This window comes from Quercus lobata, chromosome 3 (assembly GCF_001633185.2).
Source record: "Quercus lobata isolate SW786 chromosome 3, ValleyOak3.0 Primary Assembly, whole genome shotgun sequence".
NCBI classification, from domain to species: domain Eukaryota; kingdom Viridiplantae; phylum Streptophyta; class Magnoliopsida; order Fagales; family Fagaceae; genus Quercus; species Quercus lobata.
In genome coordinates this window covers 72,213,805-72,233,869 of record NC_044906.1, presented here as the reverse complement: position 1 = coordinate 72,233,869, position 20,065 = coordinate 72,213,805, and the positions used below count along the sequence as shown (strand labels likewise).

At 32.9% G+C, this 20,065-nt stretch overlaps 1 protein-coding gene across 1 annotated transcript; it reads left to right on the top strand.

Moving 5' to 3' along the window:
- The first annotated feature begins 3,540 nt into the window (after window positions 1-3,540).
- LOC115981415 (MDIS1-interacting receptor like kinase 2-like) lies at window positions 3,541-13,064 on the top strand. Its single transcript, XM_031103549.1, has 5 exons — window positions 3,541-5,119; window positions 5,234-5,314; window positions 5,394-5,662; window positions 12,671-12,884; window positions 12,967-13,064. Exons 1-5 carry the CDS (start codon window positions 3,541-3,543, stop codon window positions 13,062-13,064), a joined length of 2,241 nt encoding a protein of 746 aa, XP_030959409.1.
- The last annotated feature ends 7,001 nt before the right edge of the window (window positions 13,065-20,065 follow it).

Sequence of the window (20,065 nt, the reverse complement as noted above, 5' to 3'; positions counted from 1 at the left end):
TTTTTTTTTTTTTTTTTTTATTATTATTATTTTTTTTTATGTTACTTCATGTTCTTTCTAAGACTCCTTTCTTTCATGAGTAACTCATTAAAAAGAAAGACACAATAGAAGGGTGCAATCCTAGTGCTTGGGAAGTATCTTTCTCTGACCCATTGTGTTGTTAACAAGCATTTTTTAAACCATAAAAGAATAAAAATAACTCCCGTGCACATACAGTAAGTAATTGCATGTCCTCAAACAAGCCGTCGTTGCAAGTTAACAGTTTTCATGTGAGAGCAGAGTCCACTTCACAGCACTGAGGTGCAGACAACTGCTAAGATTCTGCTATTTGGTCTCCTTTTCCTTTAAAATCTTAGCCCTAGACCTTGCTGTCTACATAGAAAGAGCAAGCACAACCTTCCCTAGTGATCCGTCTAAAGATCCATCGGACAAGAGTTACCACGAAAACCCGTCATACTATAAGCTTCTGAATAGCCTTCAGAAGTATTTTCCAGGAGAAGAGAAGACTGCAAACAGGCTAAATTAATACACTTACTCCCCATCAAGCTGTGCAATCAGAGCCTCAAATGTTGCCCTTCTTTGAGGATCCTTTCTTGCATGCCTTCCAGCAATAGCATCAATTTTCATCGACAAATATGAACGAAGGAGCCTGTACAGAGGATTTACCAAGAGTTACAGTAAAACGTAGTCATTAATATATCTGAGAGGTATCATATCTGTTACAGCTACAATCTGGACATGACTCCCATGTAGTGCTAGATATCACTAAACCAATATAGAGATGCAGTTTCCTATGAAGTAGTTGTTCGATTACAAAATGTCCCAGATTTCTAAGTCATTCCATGCATCTACTCTTAGGCTTGAAAGCAGCATCTCCATATAAGGGATGGTAGGAGACACAGTGAACTACAGGGAGTCAAAGACAAATGCTCACTACTCAGTATTATGAATTGAAACCTCACTACTCAGTATTATGAATTGAAACCTATCGTTATCACTTTTAAAATTTAGGGGATAAAATTCAAATTATGAAACGTTAAAGTGTAAAATCTAATAATTCCAAAACTTTAAGGAGTAAAATCTAAATTTTGAAATTTAAGGGTATAAAATCCAAACACCTTCAAACTTTAAGGGTGTAATTTACCCTTGCAATTAAATATGATAGTGAAACCATAACCCAAAAGTTTCAAGATCCCATTGACAAAGTAGCAAAGTCTATTGTTTTTCTTGAAGTAGAAAACTTTGTTTATATTTCCAATCCATTGGTGATTGATGTTGCCAATCAATTGAAGGTCAATGAGAAAAAAAAAAAAAAATTTATGTTATCCATCTTTATGATATAAGTTCCAAAATCAAATGAAGTTATTGAAGTATTAAAGTATCCGTTTATTTTGAGCAGAAGTCATCAATTTCCAAACGAAAACTTGAGGTTGAATTCAAGTGGTCGGGTTTGATGTAGGAAAAAAATACGTGGGTATATTTTTATCATTTATTAATCTTTGATATTTTTATGTAATTTTTGATATTTTAGGATTTAAGATTTTATTTTCTTAATTTCAAGAGTTTTTGAGATTTTTCTAGTTAAATTAGAATCCTTTTATTGTAGGATATCTTTAAGAATATTTTTTCTTGCCAAACAAGTTTTATGGAGTCTTTAAATTGGCTTCCAAGTTTCTACACGAAAATACAATGCTATAATTGACCAATAATATTTTTAGAGAGGTATTCTCTTCTTTCTGGTGGATTCATATTTGTTTCTTGTAGATTTAAAGTTTTGCGTCTTGTTAAAACAATACCTTACCTGTTTTGCATCACAACAAATTATAGTATGCAAGAACAAGTTTAGCTTGACATAAACCTTTAAAGACCATGAATCGTCTGTTGATACAAAATGACCTCTGAATAAGTTCTTGGCCATACAAACCCAATATTTCATGTGAATCAAACATGGAAAGACCCGTGAATCCATTTTATCATTTAATACAACATAAATCATCATGTGTGTGTGTGTGTGTGTATATATATATATATATATAATATGTGCTCTTGGCTTCTCCAAATTTAATATATATATATATATATATATATATGTGTGTGTGTGTGTGTGTGTGTGTGTGTGCACGCGCGCTCTTGGCTTCTCCAAATCTATATATATATATATATATAAATATATATATATATATATAAATATATATATTTATATATATATATATATAACCGAAGCCTTTGAATTTCTTACAATTTTCCACATTAGCATAATATTTAAAAAATAAATAATAAAATTAAAAACTCTTTTCACTCAGTTAAAAACTCTATTCACTCAAAAACACCGGATACTTATCTATAATTAAAAAACAAAAAACAAAACAAAACTTGGCCGTCCCTACCCTAATATGATTCATTCTCTTAACTATTCCACAATCAGGAAAAAAGAAAAGGCGAGCGAGAGAGAGAAGATGACGAAAACGTCAATGGCTTCCCTAAGGTCATTCTCCGCGAGGTTCGTGGTTGTTCCGCTGAGGTACGTTACGATCTTTACTGTTTTCTCTATAAATCTTTCACTCTAATTGTTTATTATTGTTAAGTCTATCAATGTGTTATGAATTTTTGCCTAAATTTTGCAAATTGTGAACCGAAATTTGGTTGATTAATGCAATGGTCCACAATTCACATAGATGAGAAAACCTGGCTAATCTTGAAGCAAAGTTTGATATGAAAAGTGTTTTTTTCTTTTTCTTTTTTTGATGGTTTGTTCTCTGTGTTCTGCAAGAAAATAAAGAGGTTAGGATGTAATTGATGTTTTCTTGGTTCTTGGATTATATTTTGACTAATTGAAACCAAAATCCTAAACCTTATCTTTTAGAACTTTGTTTTGTGTGTGTAATGCTGCCAAATCTTTCTTTGTTTTGTATGTGTAACGTTTTTATGTACATATATAGTTTCCTTGCCACCATCAAATTCAAAGAATTTGCAACTGAAGCCAACCTTCTCTGAAGAGCAAAATCCTAACCCTGGGTAAGAATTCTGATTCTCTTTCAATTGAAAACCTACCTACCCTGTACTTTTGGTATTTTGGGTTGCTATGACTGAATGATTTGCCTTTAGTTCACCAGCCTTAAAAAGGGTTTTCCAAAAAAAAATTAATTGTATTTACTTTAGGGGCTATGGTTTCTTCTGCTTTATGTCTTATTGTGGTAGAACTCGAACACTTTAGTGGGTTTTCAAACTTGGGCTTCTTCCTCTAGAGGTGGAAGATTCTTTCTTTAATTTTTGGTTATTGGTTTTGATTTACATTACTTTGCTATTATTATTATTTTCATATGTGATGCGTAGAATTGGATCATGGGTGAATTATAATTGAATTCATAGATTGATGGGTTTAGATGTAGAGGGTTTAGAATCTTTAGATAATTCAAACTATTGGATGCATTGAATTTTTATGTTCCTATCTGTGTTGTGATTTGTTATTTAAAAATATTGTATAGTTTATATCATCAGTTGCCCTTTTTAGTTGGTAGATTTTGGTTCAAGCTGAATTGCATGGATTCCTTTCTTCAAAATTCTAGACCTTCACATAAGAGAGACAAAAGATTTTTGAAGATAGGCCAACCCTATCATGGTCCCATTCCTCAAGAGATAGGAAACTTGATGAAGTTGGTTGTGCTGCAGCTCGATACAAACCACTTCACTGGCTTATTGCCACAAAACTTATGTCAAAGTGGATCTCTTAGAAACTTTACTGCATACGTCAATCATCTCATAGGTCCAATACCGAAAACCTTGAGAAACTGCGTGAGCTTAACTAGAGTTCGCCTTGAAAGAAACCAACTCTTTGGAAATATATCTGAAGATTTTGGTGCCTATAGTAAACTGAAGTTCATGGACCTAAGTTACAATAGATTTTACGGTGAAATCTCACACAATTGGAGCAGGTGCCCACAACTAACCGCCCTACGCATTGCTGGGAACAATATTACTGGTGGCGTACCTCTTGTAATTGGAGATTTAATTCAACTCCAATTACTTGATCTTTCTTTTAATAAGTTGGTTGGGGAGCTTTCAAAAGAATTTGGAAAGTTGACTTCCTTGTTGGAATTGATGTTGAATGGAAATCAACTTTCAGGGGATATACCTCTGGAGCTTAGGTTGTTAACAAATCTTGAGTATTTGGATCTATCCACCAACTCAATCCCCAAAAATGTGGGGACCCTTTTGAAACTAAATTACTTGAATATGAGCAACAACAAATTTAGCCAAGGCATTCCAGTTGAGTTGTGTAATTTACCACATTTGTCACAGCTAGATTTAAGTTATAACTTGCTCGAAAGAGAGATACCTTCACAAATCCACAAATTGCAAAGTTTGGAGGTATTGAATGTCTCCCATAATAAACTCTCTGGTTTCATTCTGATTGCATTTGAAAAAATGCGTGGGCTGTCAGATGTTGACATATCCTTCAATGAGTTGGAGGGTCCTCTTCTCAATAGCAAAGCATTTCAAAATGCACCCATAGAAGCATTAAGACATAATAAGGGATTGTGTGGAAATGTTTCAGGATTGAAACACTGTGTGGTAGGAAAACATATTTCAAAAAAGGAACACAAAATCATTTTCCCTCTTCTAGGCGCACTTTCACTCGTATTGGTATTCCTCATAATTTTCATTGTTTTACAAAGAAAAAGGAGAGATCCACAGAAAAACCGAGCAAACGGCATGGACAGGGAAAAAGTGTTTACAATATCCTATTTTGATGGAAGAATGATGTTCCAGGAAATCATAGACACAACTGAGGGATTTGATGCTAAATTTTGCATTGGGAAGGGAGGAAATGGAATTGTCTATAAAGCCAAGCTAAAATCAGGAGTCATAGTTGCAGTGAAGAAACTTAGATCCTTGTGTGATGGTGAGATTGCGCAGCAGAAAGAGTTCTTAAATGAGGTAAGGGCATTAACAGAAATTCGGCATCGAAATATTGTGAAATTGCATGGCTTTTGTTCACATTCACAATTCTCAATTTTGATTTATGAGTACCTTGAAAGGGGTAGCTTGGCCACAATTTTGAGCGATGATGGAGGAGCTAAAGAATTGGATTGGAGCAAGAGAGTGAATATCATCAAAGGTGTGGTGCACGCTTTGTCTTACTTGCACCATGATTGCTCACCACCAATTGTTCACAGGGACATATCAAGCAAAAATGTTTTGCTGGATTCATAGTATGAGGCTCATGTTTCAGACTTTGGCATAGCTAAGCTTCTTAATCAAGACTCATCCAATTGGACTTCATTTGCTGGCACATATGGATATATTGCACCAAGTAATAGACTTAATTTTTTTAATCAACGTAGAAGATACAGCATATGAACACGTTGACATGATATCCTGTTTGTTTGTAGAGTTTGCTTATACGATGAAGATAACTGAGAAGTGTGATGTGTTTAGCTTTGGAGTTTTGGCTATTGAAGTGATCCAAGGAAGGCATCCTGGTGAAACCATCTCCACTTTATCTGCTTCATCTGTGGGAGAGAATTTATTGCTGAATGATTTGTTAGATATACGTCTTCTGCCTCCCACTCTTGAGGTTGAGAATCAATTGATACTCATTGTAAAGTTGGCAATTGCATTCTTGAATGCTAATCCAGAATCTAGACCAACCATGCACATGGTCTCTCAAGTGTTATCAAGATGAACTGCACTTTCCTAGAGCCATCCATAGTCTAACTAGGACAAGAAAGGATATGAATTATAAATGACACTATATTCTGTCAAATTTATGTTGTTGAAGGAAATTGTTTGTTTCAGATTATGTAATGCCTAGAGTACTACTAGAACTTTAATTGCAAGTACTATAAATTGCTTTTGGTAACACAGGTTTCAGGGCACTGAGATTATATGTGTTTGATTGGTTATTTTGGTATGCATTATAAAGATTCCAAATGTAAAATAGATATTAGAGACGTATTATTGTGATCTTGGGTTTTAGCCATTTATATTCCAACTGAGGCGTATTAAAGGTAATGAGAAAATTCTTAGTTATGGTTTGCACTTTGTATGACCCTGTTGTCAAAATCAGATACTTGGATGCAAAATCAGTATCCCTTCTAAGCTAATTGTCAATAAATGATGGTAACAATTCTTGTCTACCAGATGCCATTAGAGAAACAAAAAATGTTTTTAAAAGAGCCACTGTCCAAGAAACTTGCTGAGTAATTTTATTGGTTAGCCGAAATAAAATAAATCAAGGTGCTGTTATTATATAGACTTTTAGAAACAGAGCAAGAGAGATTAAGCAAAAACAGAAAACTGAATTTAACAATCTTCCTAACTACCAATTAGGGACTGACACGCATGTGAATCAAGGACTTAAAGGATCACGTGATCTGCACATGTATAAAATATTACACTTATTCCTTGTAGTAGAAAACATGATTGAGCCTAACAATTCATCTTCTTCATGTTTTCTTTAAATCCATGGTTTAGTTGCTGGTTAGCTAGATTTCTAACAAATGTACAGTGGATAACGAACTTTATTAGATCAAAATTGAAATGGCCCTCAGCATACACAATTTGAAAATAAAACAAAGAAGATGCTGAGGCTGTGCACATCAATCTTCCTAATCCTGACAGTCATTGTAGTTGGTACTCTTGTGTCCTTCAAAGTCCAAACTACCCCCTAAAAAAAATGATAGCGAAGCAAAATGTTATGACTAGCTATTAAGTAAAATAGTTAAAAGGCAATTGGACAATTACAAAGACTAATAAATAAAAACACGGTTACAAAGACCAATAAGTTAGTAACAACAAAAATAATATTGTTAACACAACAAAAATGCAACAACAAAAAATTTGAGTTTAGTTAAATTGTTAATAGAGTAATGGACATAATAAAAATTAAAGTATTAAGAAAAATTCTTTTTAATAGAGTAATGTTATAAATACAACAAAAATATTGAAACAACAAAAATTAAATTTGAGCTGAATTTTTATTTCAATAAAAGGAAATGGTAAAATTTCATGTGTGTTTGTGCGCGCGCTCTCTTTGTAATGCTAATATATATATATATATATATATATATATATTTTGATAATCCATAATACAAATATGTTTAAGTTCTCTATTTAGAAGATTTTGTATAATTTAAGTCGGTTGATAACTAACTGTAGAAAAATTTCTCAGAGCCACCACTATGTGTACATAAAATTCTAGACATGTTTTGGAAAAAACACTTGCCTTGAATTATTTTTTTGGTTAAAAAATATTGTAGGGGTAAGGGCCCAAGATCATATATTGGGTTTTGGGCTTCACCCGAGACAATTGACAAGTCCAAGGAGAGGCAAATAGTTGTTAAGGGATCCCCAGTTAAAATCTCATAATTAAGGAATGAATGGAAGATGATCCGAGGAGGAATACCTCCTCGGATGCGACGAATGTAGCTCAAGTGTGTACTCTAGCAATTAGAGGGACCCTCCAAAAGACTCTAACGATAGGAATGTGCCTCATGAACATACGAGAAAGAAGGAAACACAAACTATTTAAGGAAAAGTTGCTACCACCACATTAAATGCACTGCAGCTACTTTTCTAGCCACATTTATGTGAAGAAGACCTCTGAACAGTGCTGCCTTGGCTATCACAACTCATAGAAGGCTGAAATGGGTGTCTGATGGGACGAGCACTCAAGTAGGGATTCAAATGATCAACAAGTGTAGGATCAAGATGGCCTAAAAGGGGCTATATAATGTGAAAGACTCTCCATGAGAAATGGATTGGAAAATAGAGAGAAAAAATAGTATAGCAATCTAAATCATTCTGATATTCAAGAGTGATTATTATATATAGGTTTAACCTCCTCGGACTGAAAGTTTATTAATATCAGCATCCTTTATTTGTGTTTGATCGTCTTGCAACTCAATACTAGCCGTTATTCAACTCATTAGGACCTAGTTTTTTGACCCATTCTTTACAAATTCATTGTATTGGGCTTATTGGACCAAGACTCCATACATTTTGGGCTTGGACCCCAAATTGTGACCCTACAATTATTTTCCATAAAAAAAATTAATTTAAAAAAATATTTTTAATATTATCTATCTATAGATTTAGCCCCCCCCCCCCCCAACAAAAAAAAATCCTATAGATGTGATAATTTATTTATTTTAAATGATAAAATTTTCCATACCAATAACTTTTTTTTTTAATTTTTTGAACCTCGGATTTCAAATATTGAGAGCCGTTTGTTATCATTGTTTAAACAATATTTTTCAGTGTTTAAACAACATTACACGTAATTTTACACACTTTTTCATCTACATGTATTTTCAAAAAATACAAACAATATTACTAGAACAACATTATCCAAGAGCTTGAATATTCAACCACAAAGACTGAAGTTAACTAGAATCTTAATTACAGAACTACCCTCAAATATATTTTCGTTCTCAATTGAATTCACCGACTTATTAGTCGCTCTCTCTCTCTCTCCAAATTTCTGAGTTGTTCGCTGGAATATTCACGTTATCTCTTCCTGGTCACTCCAGCACTCATCGGTAAGTTTCGAATCTCGGATTTGGTTCCTCTCTTTAGTTACTCAAAAGTTTTCTTTTGCTTTCCTTTGTTTTCTCCATTACCAAACAGTTTACATCTTCTAATTTTGTTCGATTTTATCTTTTCTATTTTTGATTGCTTGAACTTTTTTTGGTAATTTAAATATGTGAAAGTAATTAGTAGATGTCAACTTTCTTTCACATTTCCAAATTTTATAGATATGTAAATGCATTGCAAGGTATGAGTTTGCTTGTTTGAGATTCAATTGCAAGGTTTATTAGATTAATCTTTCTTCTTGTTGGTGTTATTGTTTTAGTTTCTCATGAGGTATATTTTTGTGAATAAGTTGCTTTGATTGGGCTTTTAAGAAGATGTGATGTATTGATTAATTCAGCCACATTGTTGAATTTAATTGGGACCTAAGGTACAGAACTTTTGTTGCTGCCTGTTTGAAATTTTGAGCATTCCATGGATGAATGTATGGATCAAATTTTAGATAATACTATATACTAAAAATGGGTAGAGGGGTAAGGTTCTTGGCTCAAAACTATAATTGGGTACGTGTGTACTTTACCAATAAAGAAATAGTTTCGAAAACTCTTCTTGTATTACCAAGATTATATTTTGAAACATTGAAAGGAATATTAAAAAAAATTTAATTATGTTGGTTGCTTAACTGAGCAGCAATGTCATAATATGAGCTCATTCCCTTGTAATAAGTTGTAAAGTTGATCTGCCTAATCCATAATTTCCATATGCATGGAAATTTCCCCAATGATGTGATTATTAAAATAGATAAACAGTTCATCTAATCGAGTTTGAAGTGTACTCATATGTTCTAACTATCAGTGTCTGCAATTAGTGATTTTTATGATTAGGCAGTGTTATTGTATTAAGTCTGTGCCCCATTGCCATATTTCTATCTGTTAATAATTTCATTGGCCAAATCGTGTGAGAACATTTTCTTTGTTGATGGTTAATATGCGATTATTCTCATTTCTTGAGCTTTTTTGAGAGGGTCTTCAGGGGCTTTTACTTTTGGGTGTAATTTACTTCATGGAACCATTTGCACATTCATCTTTTTGTTGTTTCTTCTCTAAAGGCTTTGCAAATTTTCAAGCATTTGTTGCTTACGAAGTCTGAGCAGAATTTTTTGCTAAGTTGTGTTTTGGTTGGAAGCTGATGGAAGGGTTCAGAACTGAAGCTCACATAATTTAGGATTTAATTCACTAGATATGCCGAAATTTGTTTGCTATCGGGAAAAATAAATACTGCCTTATTTCAGTGTCTGCTAATACTAAATTATTTCATCTTAGTTTAAATTTTAGCTAAATTTCTATTTATGTGAATATTTTTATAAAATCTCCTTGTGCCATCCAATCAAGCTATTTTCCTTCTGAAGTCATAACCTTTGACCAGTGGTACCTTTCATGGTGGAAAGAAAGAGATGCATGAATCCAGATATCAGAAGCCAAATTTCACCCTTAGCACAGCTCCAACGTGGGATAGGTGTGTTGCTATTTATACCTTAAAATTGTTGTGCATATGTTGTCTGCATATTCCTATATATTTGTGTCTAATGTCAAATGTCTGGTGGATGATATTAAACTTTGCTTGAAACATTTATTGAATCGTGATAGGAAATTTGTTTTGATTACTTGAAATGCATTTCATGGTGACTTTTGGAGGTAATGAAATAATTTTATCTTTTGTGGTGTGAAGCTGTCTATTATTGAGTTGACATTAGTGCTTTTGTGATTGTTTGTTCAAGTGCTCTCGTGACCACTAATGTGCTTCTTCTTGTAGATTTTATTGATTCCCTGAGATTTTTGTTTTTTGATAATAATTGATTCCCAGAGATTCTAATTTTAGCAATAGGTACCGTATAATTTCAAATGCTTATAAAAAGACTCGTATGATCTAATCATGCAAAAGTTATTTCAATTTTAAGTTGCTGGCCTCATACAGAATTAAGTTGCTAAATAGTTGGTTATATTCCGTTTCAGCACTAAAGTTTAAATGGTTGTCGAACAGTTGTTTCTTAATAGCTTCTGCAGGCTGGAGCTTAAAGGAAATAAATTTCCTTGAGGAATTTCTGGAATTCAAGGGGAAACAAGAAGACATCATGCTTTGAGAAACATCAGAAAATCAAAAGTTAGTTGCCTGATCATCCAAAAGACAAGCATGTTTGGATCTCCCATTTTTTTGCAAGTTTTGCTTACTTTTTGCACAGTTATGTTGGAGTACTGAAAATCTGGTATTTTTAAGGAAGGAGCCAGAGTCTCATAGCTCATAGTTAAGGTTAGATATCTGGTTGGCCAATTTCTGCACGTGCCTTAAAATCATTTTTTCTTTTTTAATAATTCAATAACCAAAATAAAAAAAGATTTTTGTTATTGAATTATAAAAAAAAGAAGAATAGATAATTCAATTTCTGTATGTGCCTTAGCCCTAAAATCATATTAACAGTTACTACCTGTTACTGTGTGATTAAAAAGTAAAAAATAAGCTGTGGGATGCAGTATCAAGAAATAAAGATTGCTACTCAGGCCATCTCATTCAATGGATCTTCCACTTATTAAAAAAATGATAAATGATATGTAGATAAAAACACTGAGTGTTGTACAGTATGCTACATTTATGGAGTAGTTTGCATTTTCCAACAAGGCTAATGAAGGCCAATGAGCTTTAGCTCAGATGGCATGTCCTCCCCTTATAAAAGAAGGGTGGAGGGTGAGTTTACGTGTTCAATTAGTTCAATACCCACCAGGTGCTTGCATAATTTACCAATAATTTTTTTTAACAAGATTAACAGGTTTTTGCAGTCATTACTGTTGAAAAGGTTATCAAAAGACTAAGCAAATGACTGTATATTCCCCGAATTTTGCCAATCACTAGTTGTCTGAAGGAATACACAGTGATGAGTTAATGCCCTTTAATAAGTGAGGCCTTATTCTTCTCTTATATATATGCATGCGTGCACACACATACATCTCTTAGATGCTGTTTCATCTATCTCTCTCCTATGGTTTCTCTAAGATTCATACGACTTACTTAACGCTCCAAGTTCTGTATGCTCCCCAGGATTATCGGAGTGAAAGGACTTCAGCTTCAGAGTGGAGATCGAGTACTGAGGTTCTCTTTCAGCCAGATAATCCAAGTAAAGTCCGAAAATTCAAGCCCTCTTCAGTTGTTTCTTTGACATTGAAACCTTAGCATTTCTTTGGATGGAAAAGGTGAATTTCTTTTGTCACCTTTGAATTCCTTTCTTGTTGTAACATATCGATTATTGGTTATGCTACGCGGGTATATTGTATAAATTGTAGTGAAGATTAAATTTAAAGTGCAATAGAACATGCAGGAAAGAAATTTAAAGAATTGGCTTATAATACTATACAGATTGCACCGAGCAAACAAACTTGAATCAATAGAGAATTGTAATGATTTTGGATTGTACTTGGATTTTTTTTTAATAAATATTGTTCATCTTTTATTTTACATATTTATTATTCAAGATTTAATATACTTTGCCTATTTTAATAGGATTCAAAATAAGAAAATTTGCTTAAAGTTAAAGGTGATCCCCACTGATAAAAAGATAAGAGTTGCTTGAGATGGCTTGATTATGTGCAAAATAGAATAATTAATTCACTAGTGAGGAAAAGTGAGTTGATTTTAAGAATAATAAAAGAGGGCAGATAAAGACTTAAAATAGTATTAGTAAAAATAATATAAAAATCAATTAATGAGGTGACAAAGTATAACTTCAAGGAGAATACAATGGTTAAAAAGAATACATATGACTGATTTTTGATCATTCTGCTGAGGTTTTTATGTAAATAAAAAAGATACCAACAGAGAAATTCATGTTTCAAATATGGATTGCTTTAGTATAATTAAAAATGTATAAGCGGTTTTCAAGTAAATATATGGGATATGTAGGATGGAGATGGCCAAATGGCGTTGAAGCTTGGAACAACAACAAATCCAACCTTGTTTTCTTACTTTTCCCCATTTTCATTTGTTCAGCAACAACATATTTGATCAATTGAGTGTGTGTTTGGCAAAAATTATTTTTGCCAACTTATTTTATTATTTAGCTTATTTTTATTACTATTCATGGAATAAGAGAGTGAATATCATTGAAGGTGTGGCTCACGCTTTGTCTTACATGCACCATGATTGCTCACCACCAGTTGTTCATAGGGACATATCAAGCAAAAATATTTTGTTGGACTCTCAATATGAGGCTCATGTATTAGACATTGACATAGCTGAGCTTCTTAATCAAGACTCATCTAATTGGACATCACTTACAAGCACATATGGTTATGTTGCACCAGGTAATACACTTCATTTTTTAATTAACGTAGAACATAGAGCATATTAACACATTGGCATAATATATATTTTGTTTGTTTGTAGAGCTTGCTTATACAATGAAGATAACTGAGAAATGTTATGCTTATAGCTTTGGAGTTTTGGCTATAGAAGTGATCAAAAGAAGACATCCAGTGAAATGATCCCCATTCTACTTGCTTCAATTGTGGGGGAGAATTTTTTTTTTAAAAGATTTGTTAGACATGCACCTTCCACCTCCCACACTTCAGGTTCAGAGTCAACTGATAGTCATCATAAAGCTGGCAATTGCATTCTAATCCAGAATGTAGACCAACTATGCACATGGTTTCGCAACTTTTATCAACCCCAAATGCACTTCCCTAGGGCCACACTGTCTCACCAGGATAGGCAAGGATATACTGAATTGTTTGGAATGCTATATAATCTGTCAAATTTATTCTGCTAAACGCAATTGCTAGTTTAAGATTATGTAATGCCTAGGGTATACTACTAGTATTAGATGTTTAATTGCCAGTATTAATAATGTGCTTCAGGAAACACAGATTTCAGGGCACTGTGATTATATATATGTTTGATTAGCTATTTTGGAATGCATTAAGATTTTAATTTTCAAATGAAGTGAAATAGAGATTAGGGACGTATATTATGCTTTTTGTTTTTATTCATTCACTCTTATATATTCCAACTGAGTCGTATTTAAAAATTAAAAAAAGAAAAAAAAAAGTAATGGGAAATTTCTAGTTATAGTTTGCGCTTTGTATAGCCCTGTGTTCAAAATCAGATATTTGGATGCAAAACTCGGTATCCCCTCAAGGCCAATTGTCAATAAATGTCTGCAAGATGTCATTAGAGAAACCAAAAAACTGTTGTTAAAAGAGCAATTGTGCAAGAAACTTGCCGAGTAATTTTATTGATTGGTCGAAATAAAAATACATCAAGGTGCTCAGATTATATACACTTAGAAACCGAGCAAGAGAGATTAAGCAAAAACAGAAAAAACTAAACTAACAACCTTCCTAACCGTTATACAGTATAATGGAAATAACTAACCCCGCTAGCTTCCAATAAGGAACTGACACGCATGTGTATCAAGGACTTGAAAATCACGGATCTACACGTATAAAATATTACACTAATACGACTTGTAGTAAAAAACAAACATTATTGAGCCTAAGCTACATGTCGCACAACTGCACAATTCATCTTCTTCAGTGGTTTAGTTGCTATATGATTTCTAATATATGTACAGTAGATAACAAACTTTATAGTAACAAAATTAGACCGAAGTTGAAATGAACAATTAAGGCAACACTTAGCTAGAGGGACCTTACAGTTGCTGAATGTATGCCTATCGCATGAAGGTGACGGAAATAGTTAAACTATATATTAGTAGGACTTTAATGTGAATAAAGTCTTACGAATAATAATAATAATAAATGTGGATGGTTAAAATAACTATTTCTTTAATTAAAAAAAATCCTTTGATTTTTATTCATACTAAATGAAATATCATACAAAACAAGGACTGTAATCAGGAATATCTTCAAGTGAAACTTGTAAATATGAAACAAAGAATAAAAATAAAAATAACCCTCCTAGCTAGAGCATGAGCAACGGCATTGCCATTGCATTTTACATGAGAAAAAGTGGAGTAACATCTCTGATACCATCCCCCAAGGTGTGCCTTCAAGCACATGATTGTAGGGTGCAAAAATTGGATCGTTTTGCTGTAATTTGAAGCTTGAGCTTTTAGATTAAGTGGTTTTCCTATATGTTAATTTGGAGTTCATGTGCGTAAATATTTTTCTTTAAATTCATATTTGTTTGAATTTTTTAGCACTTTTTCCCTAATCTAGAGGGTCTGACAACTAATTCTAAGCTAGAATTCTATAAATAGTGAATTTGGGAAATCTTGTGAATTTCTTTTATATGGTGTGACAAATCTGAGAGAGAGAGAGAGAGAGAGAGGTGTCCACGGGTCGGTCCGGGTTGGGTTTGTGCCCAACTCGGAACCGACCCAAATTATTCGGGTGGAGGAAAATGTGGCCCGAAACCGACCCGGAGAGGTGGTCGGATTTTTCGGTTTGGGTCTCATCAGTTTAGGGTCTCGTCGGGTCGGTATCGGGTTTATCACTGGGGATGAAATCTGGCCGAATCCGGCAAGATCTGGCCAAAATCTGGCCGGATCCGTCGAGATCTGGACGAAATTTGACTGGATCTGGCCGGATTCGTAGAGATCTGGCCTAGATTTTGTTGGATAACGGCGAGATCTCGCCGAATCTAGTCGGGAATTGTAATACTTCGCCGAAAATATAAAGGATTCGGTTTGGGTCGGTTGTCACGAGTTTGGAAACCAAAAACCGACAACCGACCCGTGTGGGGTCGGGTTAGCTTCGTCGGTACCCGTGTCCGACCACCGGAGTCGTCGGATCGGGTGGCAGCAGGTCGGACACGGGCGGGTTGGCCAGGTTGAGCGGGTCACCAGGTCTGATGGACGGTCCTAGAGAGAACATCCCAAAAAAATCAATTTATTGGAAGCTGGTAACCCATAATGTAAGCCAATTACTATGCACATGCAGATTCTCAACTGAACCCCAAATGCACTTTCCTAGTGCCATAGTCTCTCGCAAGGACAAGCAAGGATATAGTGAATTGTTGGGAATGCAATATAATCTGTTAAATTTATGCTGCTGAAGGCAATTGTTTGTTTAAGGTTATATAATGCCTAGAGTAACACTAGATCTTTAAATGCAAGTATTAATAAATTGCTGCTGGTAACACAGGGCACTGTACATGTTTGATTGGTTGTTTTAGAATGCATTATAAAGATTTCAAATGTTAAATAAATATTAGGGACGTATTACTATTATAGTGATCTTCGGTTTTACTCATTTAATATTCCAAAAAGGATCACATATTTGGATGCAGATCAAGCCCTTCTAGGCCAATGATGGTAACATTTATTGTTTGCAAGATTTCATTTAGGAATTCAAGCAATCCAGTACTTTTTTTTTATTTTATTTGAACACACGAACACAAAAGTAGTATATAAAGTTTTTTAAATAGAATTATAATATATTACATAGTCAGATTACCACTACAGAAGGGTCTAACCTTTGTAATAGTAGCCTAGAGTTATAAGGACTGAAACTCTAACACACACAACCAATACCTAGAAACACATTTCACCCTAAAAATATTAGAGGTTAAATTTAATAATGATGTGGTTTAAACACCCATTTTTACACCCACTAATCAAATGGTGCCACCTCAGTTTTTTAAACTTTATTTCACTTAAAAGATTATAGCCTAACCCACATGAGTACTATACCCTTAAATATATTCAAATATTAATTTTATAAAAAAGAAATATGCTCCGGTCTCCATGTCTTCTTCTCTATTATGCCCACCACATCTCTTGCACCATCATCACCAAACCACACTCGCTCCCACCACAACCACCGCCATTGACTCTCAAGTGCTCTCCAATTGCCGCTTCTCTATGGAAAACCCAAAAAGATTACTTCTTCAACTCCCTTTCTTCACCTTCACTTTTTAGTTTCCATGAATACTTTTTCTCTTGATTGGTCAACTTTTTTCCTTTAGAAGCTCAAATCCTCCATCTTTTTCTTTCAAATTTTGCGTACCTCAACTGGGTTCTTTCAATTTTGATCTGGGTATCAAGATTTTTGATGTCAAGTTCAACTAAGTAAAGTCAGTTGCTTTCTTGTGTGTGTGAAATTTTTGTTCTTTTGTTTGTTTATAAGATTTGTTCTTGGGCTGGGATGAACGACATCATTGACGGTGGCAGCTCCTTACTACGGTGAAGTCTCCAGCTATCTAGATCCAAAATTTTTGTTTTATCTATGTTTTATTATTATTTAATATTTGAATATATTTAAGGGTATAGCAATCATGTGTGTTAGGCTGTAATCTTTTAAGTGAAATCAAGTTTAAAAAACAGAGGTGGCACCATTTGATTAGTTGGTGTAAAAAAAGTGTTTACACCACGTCCTTATTGAATTTAATCTCAAAATAATAATAAGTGGCAAAAATAACATATATTATTTGAATAAATTTACTAATATGCCCTTGCTAGTTATATATATATATATATATATATATATATATGATAGAAAATATAGTAATTATAAAGGATAAATTAGTATATTCCATGTAAAAAAACCTCCACGTTGTCCTCATTTGAATCCAAACACAGGGTCAGGGTGAAATTGAATTAAAAGTAAAACTTCACCATTCCCATGCACCCTCTAAGTCTTTTGACTTGACTTATCCTATCTTTTATAGAGTAATGTTGCAGGGTTTTTTATTTTTTATTTTTTTATTTTTTTAACAAATAAAGGTATTTAGACCTCTTTGAGTATCTGACTAATTTTTTGAGCATGTGCAGTCTCCCCATCCTACACATACTAGGTTATTATAGGGAGGAATCCCATGGGAGTGGCCCCTAGATGTTGGCAAGAGATTTTGAACCCAGAATCTCATAGATATTTATATATATATATATATATATATATATATATCATGAGGCTTTAGGAACTACTAAGTCAACCCCTTGGAGTTATAATTTTCATAACAGTTGAATTGACAAAATTTTCACTAGTTATTGTATGACCTACACTGACTAATTTTTTTGCATGCTAATAATAACTTAATATTTTGACGATTCATTAAATTTTTTTATTTTTATTTTTAATTCTAGATAAATTGTTGATAGTTGTCCCAAAAATTGAAATATCAATACCCATTTGGTAATGTTGTTATAGTAATAACATTGTTTAAGTGTTGTGAAAATACCTGTAGATAAAAAAATATTGTGGAAAACGTGTTGTGTTGTCTAAACAATGAAAATTGTTATTTAAATAACACAACCTAACAAGCCCTAGTCTTTTGAAACACGTGTTTTTGCAGAGAGGAAATTAGCTTCTAATTTTCCATGCGAATCCGAGCAGAGAGTCAAGGTGAAGCAAAATTTACATAAAAATTAAAACTGAATCAATTTCCTAGACATGGTAACTTCCAAGTTCCAAGTCTTACTTTTCATCACGTTCAAATGTCCAATGTCCCACATTCAAAGCTTTTTTCTATTTTTTTGTAAGTATACCAACTAAATGTCTAGGTAATTTGTGAGCCATTTGGAATAATTGCAAATGCACCAACTTTTCCAGCCAACCTCTTACCAAATGTTCCACATTCAAAGGTTTTCTCTAATTTTTATTGTGTCTAGGAGAAAAGATCACTAAGAGGAAACATAAAAGTCTTTTTTTTGGAAGAAAAACTTCCAATTTTGACTTGATTTTTTGTACACATAGTTAGAAAAATCCAATCTTAAAGTATGTAATTTGATTGGTAATTTGAAAAGGTTTTTCTCCAAACTAGTTTGGAGATACACTCTTCAAACTCCTCCTATATCTTTTTATTAGATGTAAATTTTCAAAAATTAACATTAGATATCATGTTTTTATTATATCTTTTATGCTTGCAAAATTTCAAAAAAATTAAAGATCAATAGCTATATCATCAATCAAACTTTTTAATTTCAATTTTTTGTGATATAAAATTATACATAAAAAATGGATCTAATAATCAAATAGTAAATAATATTCAATTTAAACAAAATTTGGTATGTGCATGTTAAGAACATAAAGAAAATGCAATGCAATCCAATAGTTAGATTTTCAAAATTCGCATCCAATAAAGTGATATATGAGGAATTTGAAAGGTTTCTCTCCAAGCTAGTTTGGAGAGAAACCTTGTCCTTGGTATTTTAGGGTTCGGTTAATGAGTACTCTTAAGGCATTTATTAATAGTTCATTTTAGGAAATTAACAAAGTTTTGTTTCAAACTTGGTTGTAAACTAAGACTACAACTTCCATTAAAAAAAAGTTTAAATGACTATATATTTTGAATATCTAACAATTGATTAAATGTTTTTTATATTCTTAACACACATGTCAAATTTTGTGATAATCGAATATTATCTACTATATGATCTATAAACATATTTTTAATATATAATTTTAGACTACAAAAGCTTGCAATGTAAACAATTAATTGATGGCATAATTATTGATCTTTTGGAAAGTTTGCAAACATGGAGAATATAAGAAGAAAATAAAAGTATAGAACCCAATGACGAATTTGTCACATCCAATAAAAAGATATTGAGTGAAGTTGTACTCTTAGGGTACATCCTAGTTTGTAGCCAAACTTTATTCTTTGGAAAGTTCTAATATCACTTTTATAGAAAATATAAAAATCTATTAAAAAATCAATTAGGATTTTCTTTTCTCCTAAAAAGTTTATAAAATTACTTACTAAACCAATTCCTTTAGGGCTTTCATTAACTTTTCTCATTTAGAATAATTGCAATTGCACTAATTCCTCGAGTCAGGCACCTCTTATCAAATGTCCCACATTCAAAGCTTTTCTCTAATTTTTCTTGTGATTACTAACTAATGGTATGTTTGGTTGGAATGATTTTGGGAAAGATGGAAAAAGATGAGAGGAAAATAAGAGAGAAAATAGTTGGGAAATGTGTTTGGTTGGAAGGTGGAGGGAAAGAGAAAACTAGTGGGGACCAACTATTTTCTCTTTGGGTCCACCAAATTACAATCTCTCCAAAATAAAAAGAAAACAAGAGAGAAAACTTTTGTGCATGTGAAAAGAATATTTGGTCTTTGGTGCTTCGCTACTCGTTCTTCCTTTTTTTTTTTTTCCCTTCTTCGCTCCACCTCCTTCCTTTATTCACTTTGGACTTCTTTTCATCTTCTTTTATTTTTTATTTTTTTAGTTAGCTCCTGCTTTCCTTTCTACGCTTCTATCTTCTTCTCTTTTTTCTTCACTTCCTTTTTTTAAAAAAAAAATTTATTCACTCGCTTCTGCATCCTCTCTTCGCTTCTATCTCTTCTTCTTCTTCTTTTTTTATTTTTTTTATTTTATTTTATTTATAATATGGATGCCTCTTTTTTTTTTTCTTTTTCTTTTTTTGAATTGAAGGATATGTTCCAGCTTTTTGGAATATGGTTGTAGTTAATTGATATTTGATAGTCATACTTATTTTTTTAAAAATGGGACTGGATTGGAGCATGAACCAAATACCAATCTAGTCCGGTTCATATAAAAACCAAAAATATTAAAT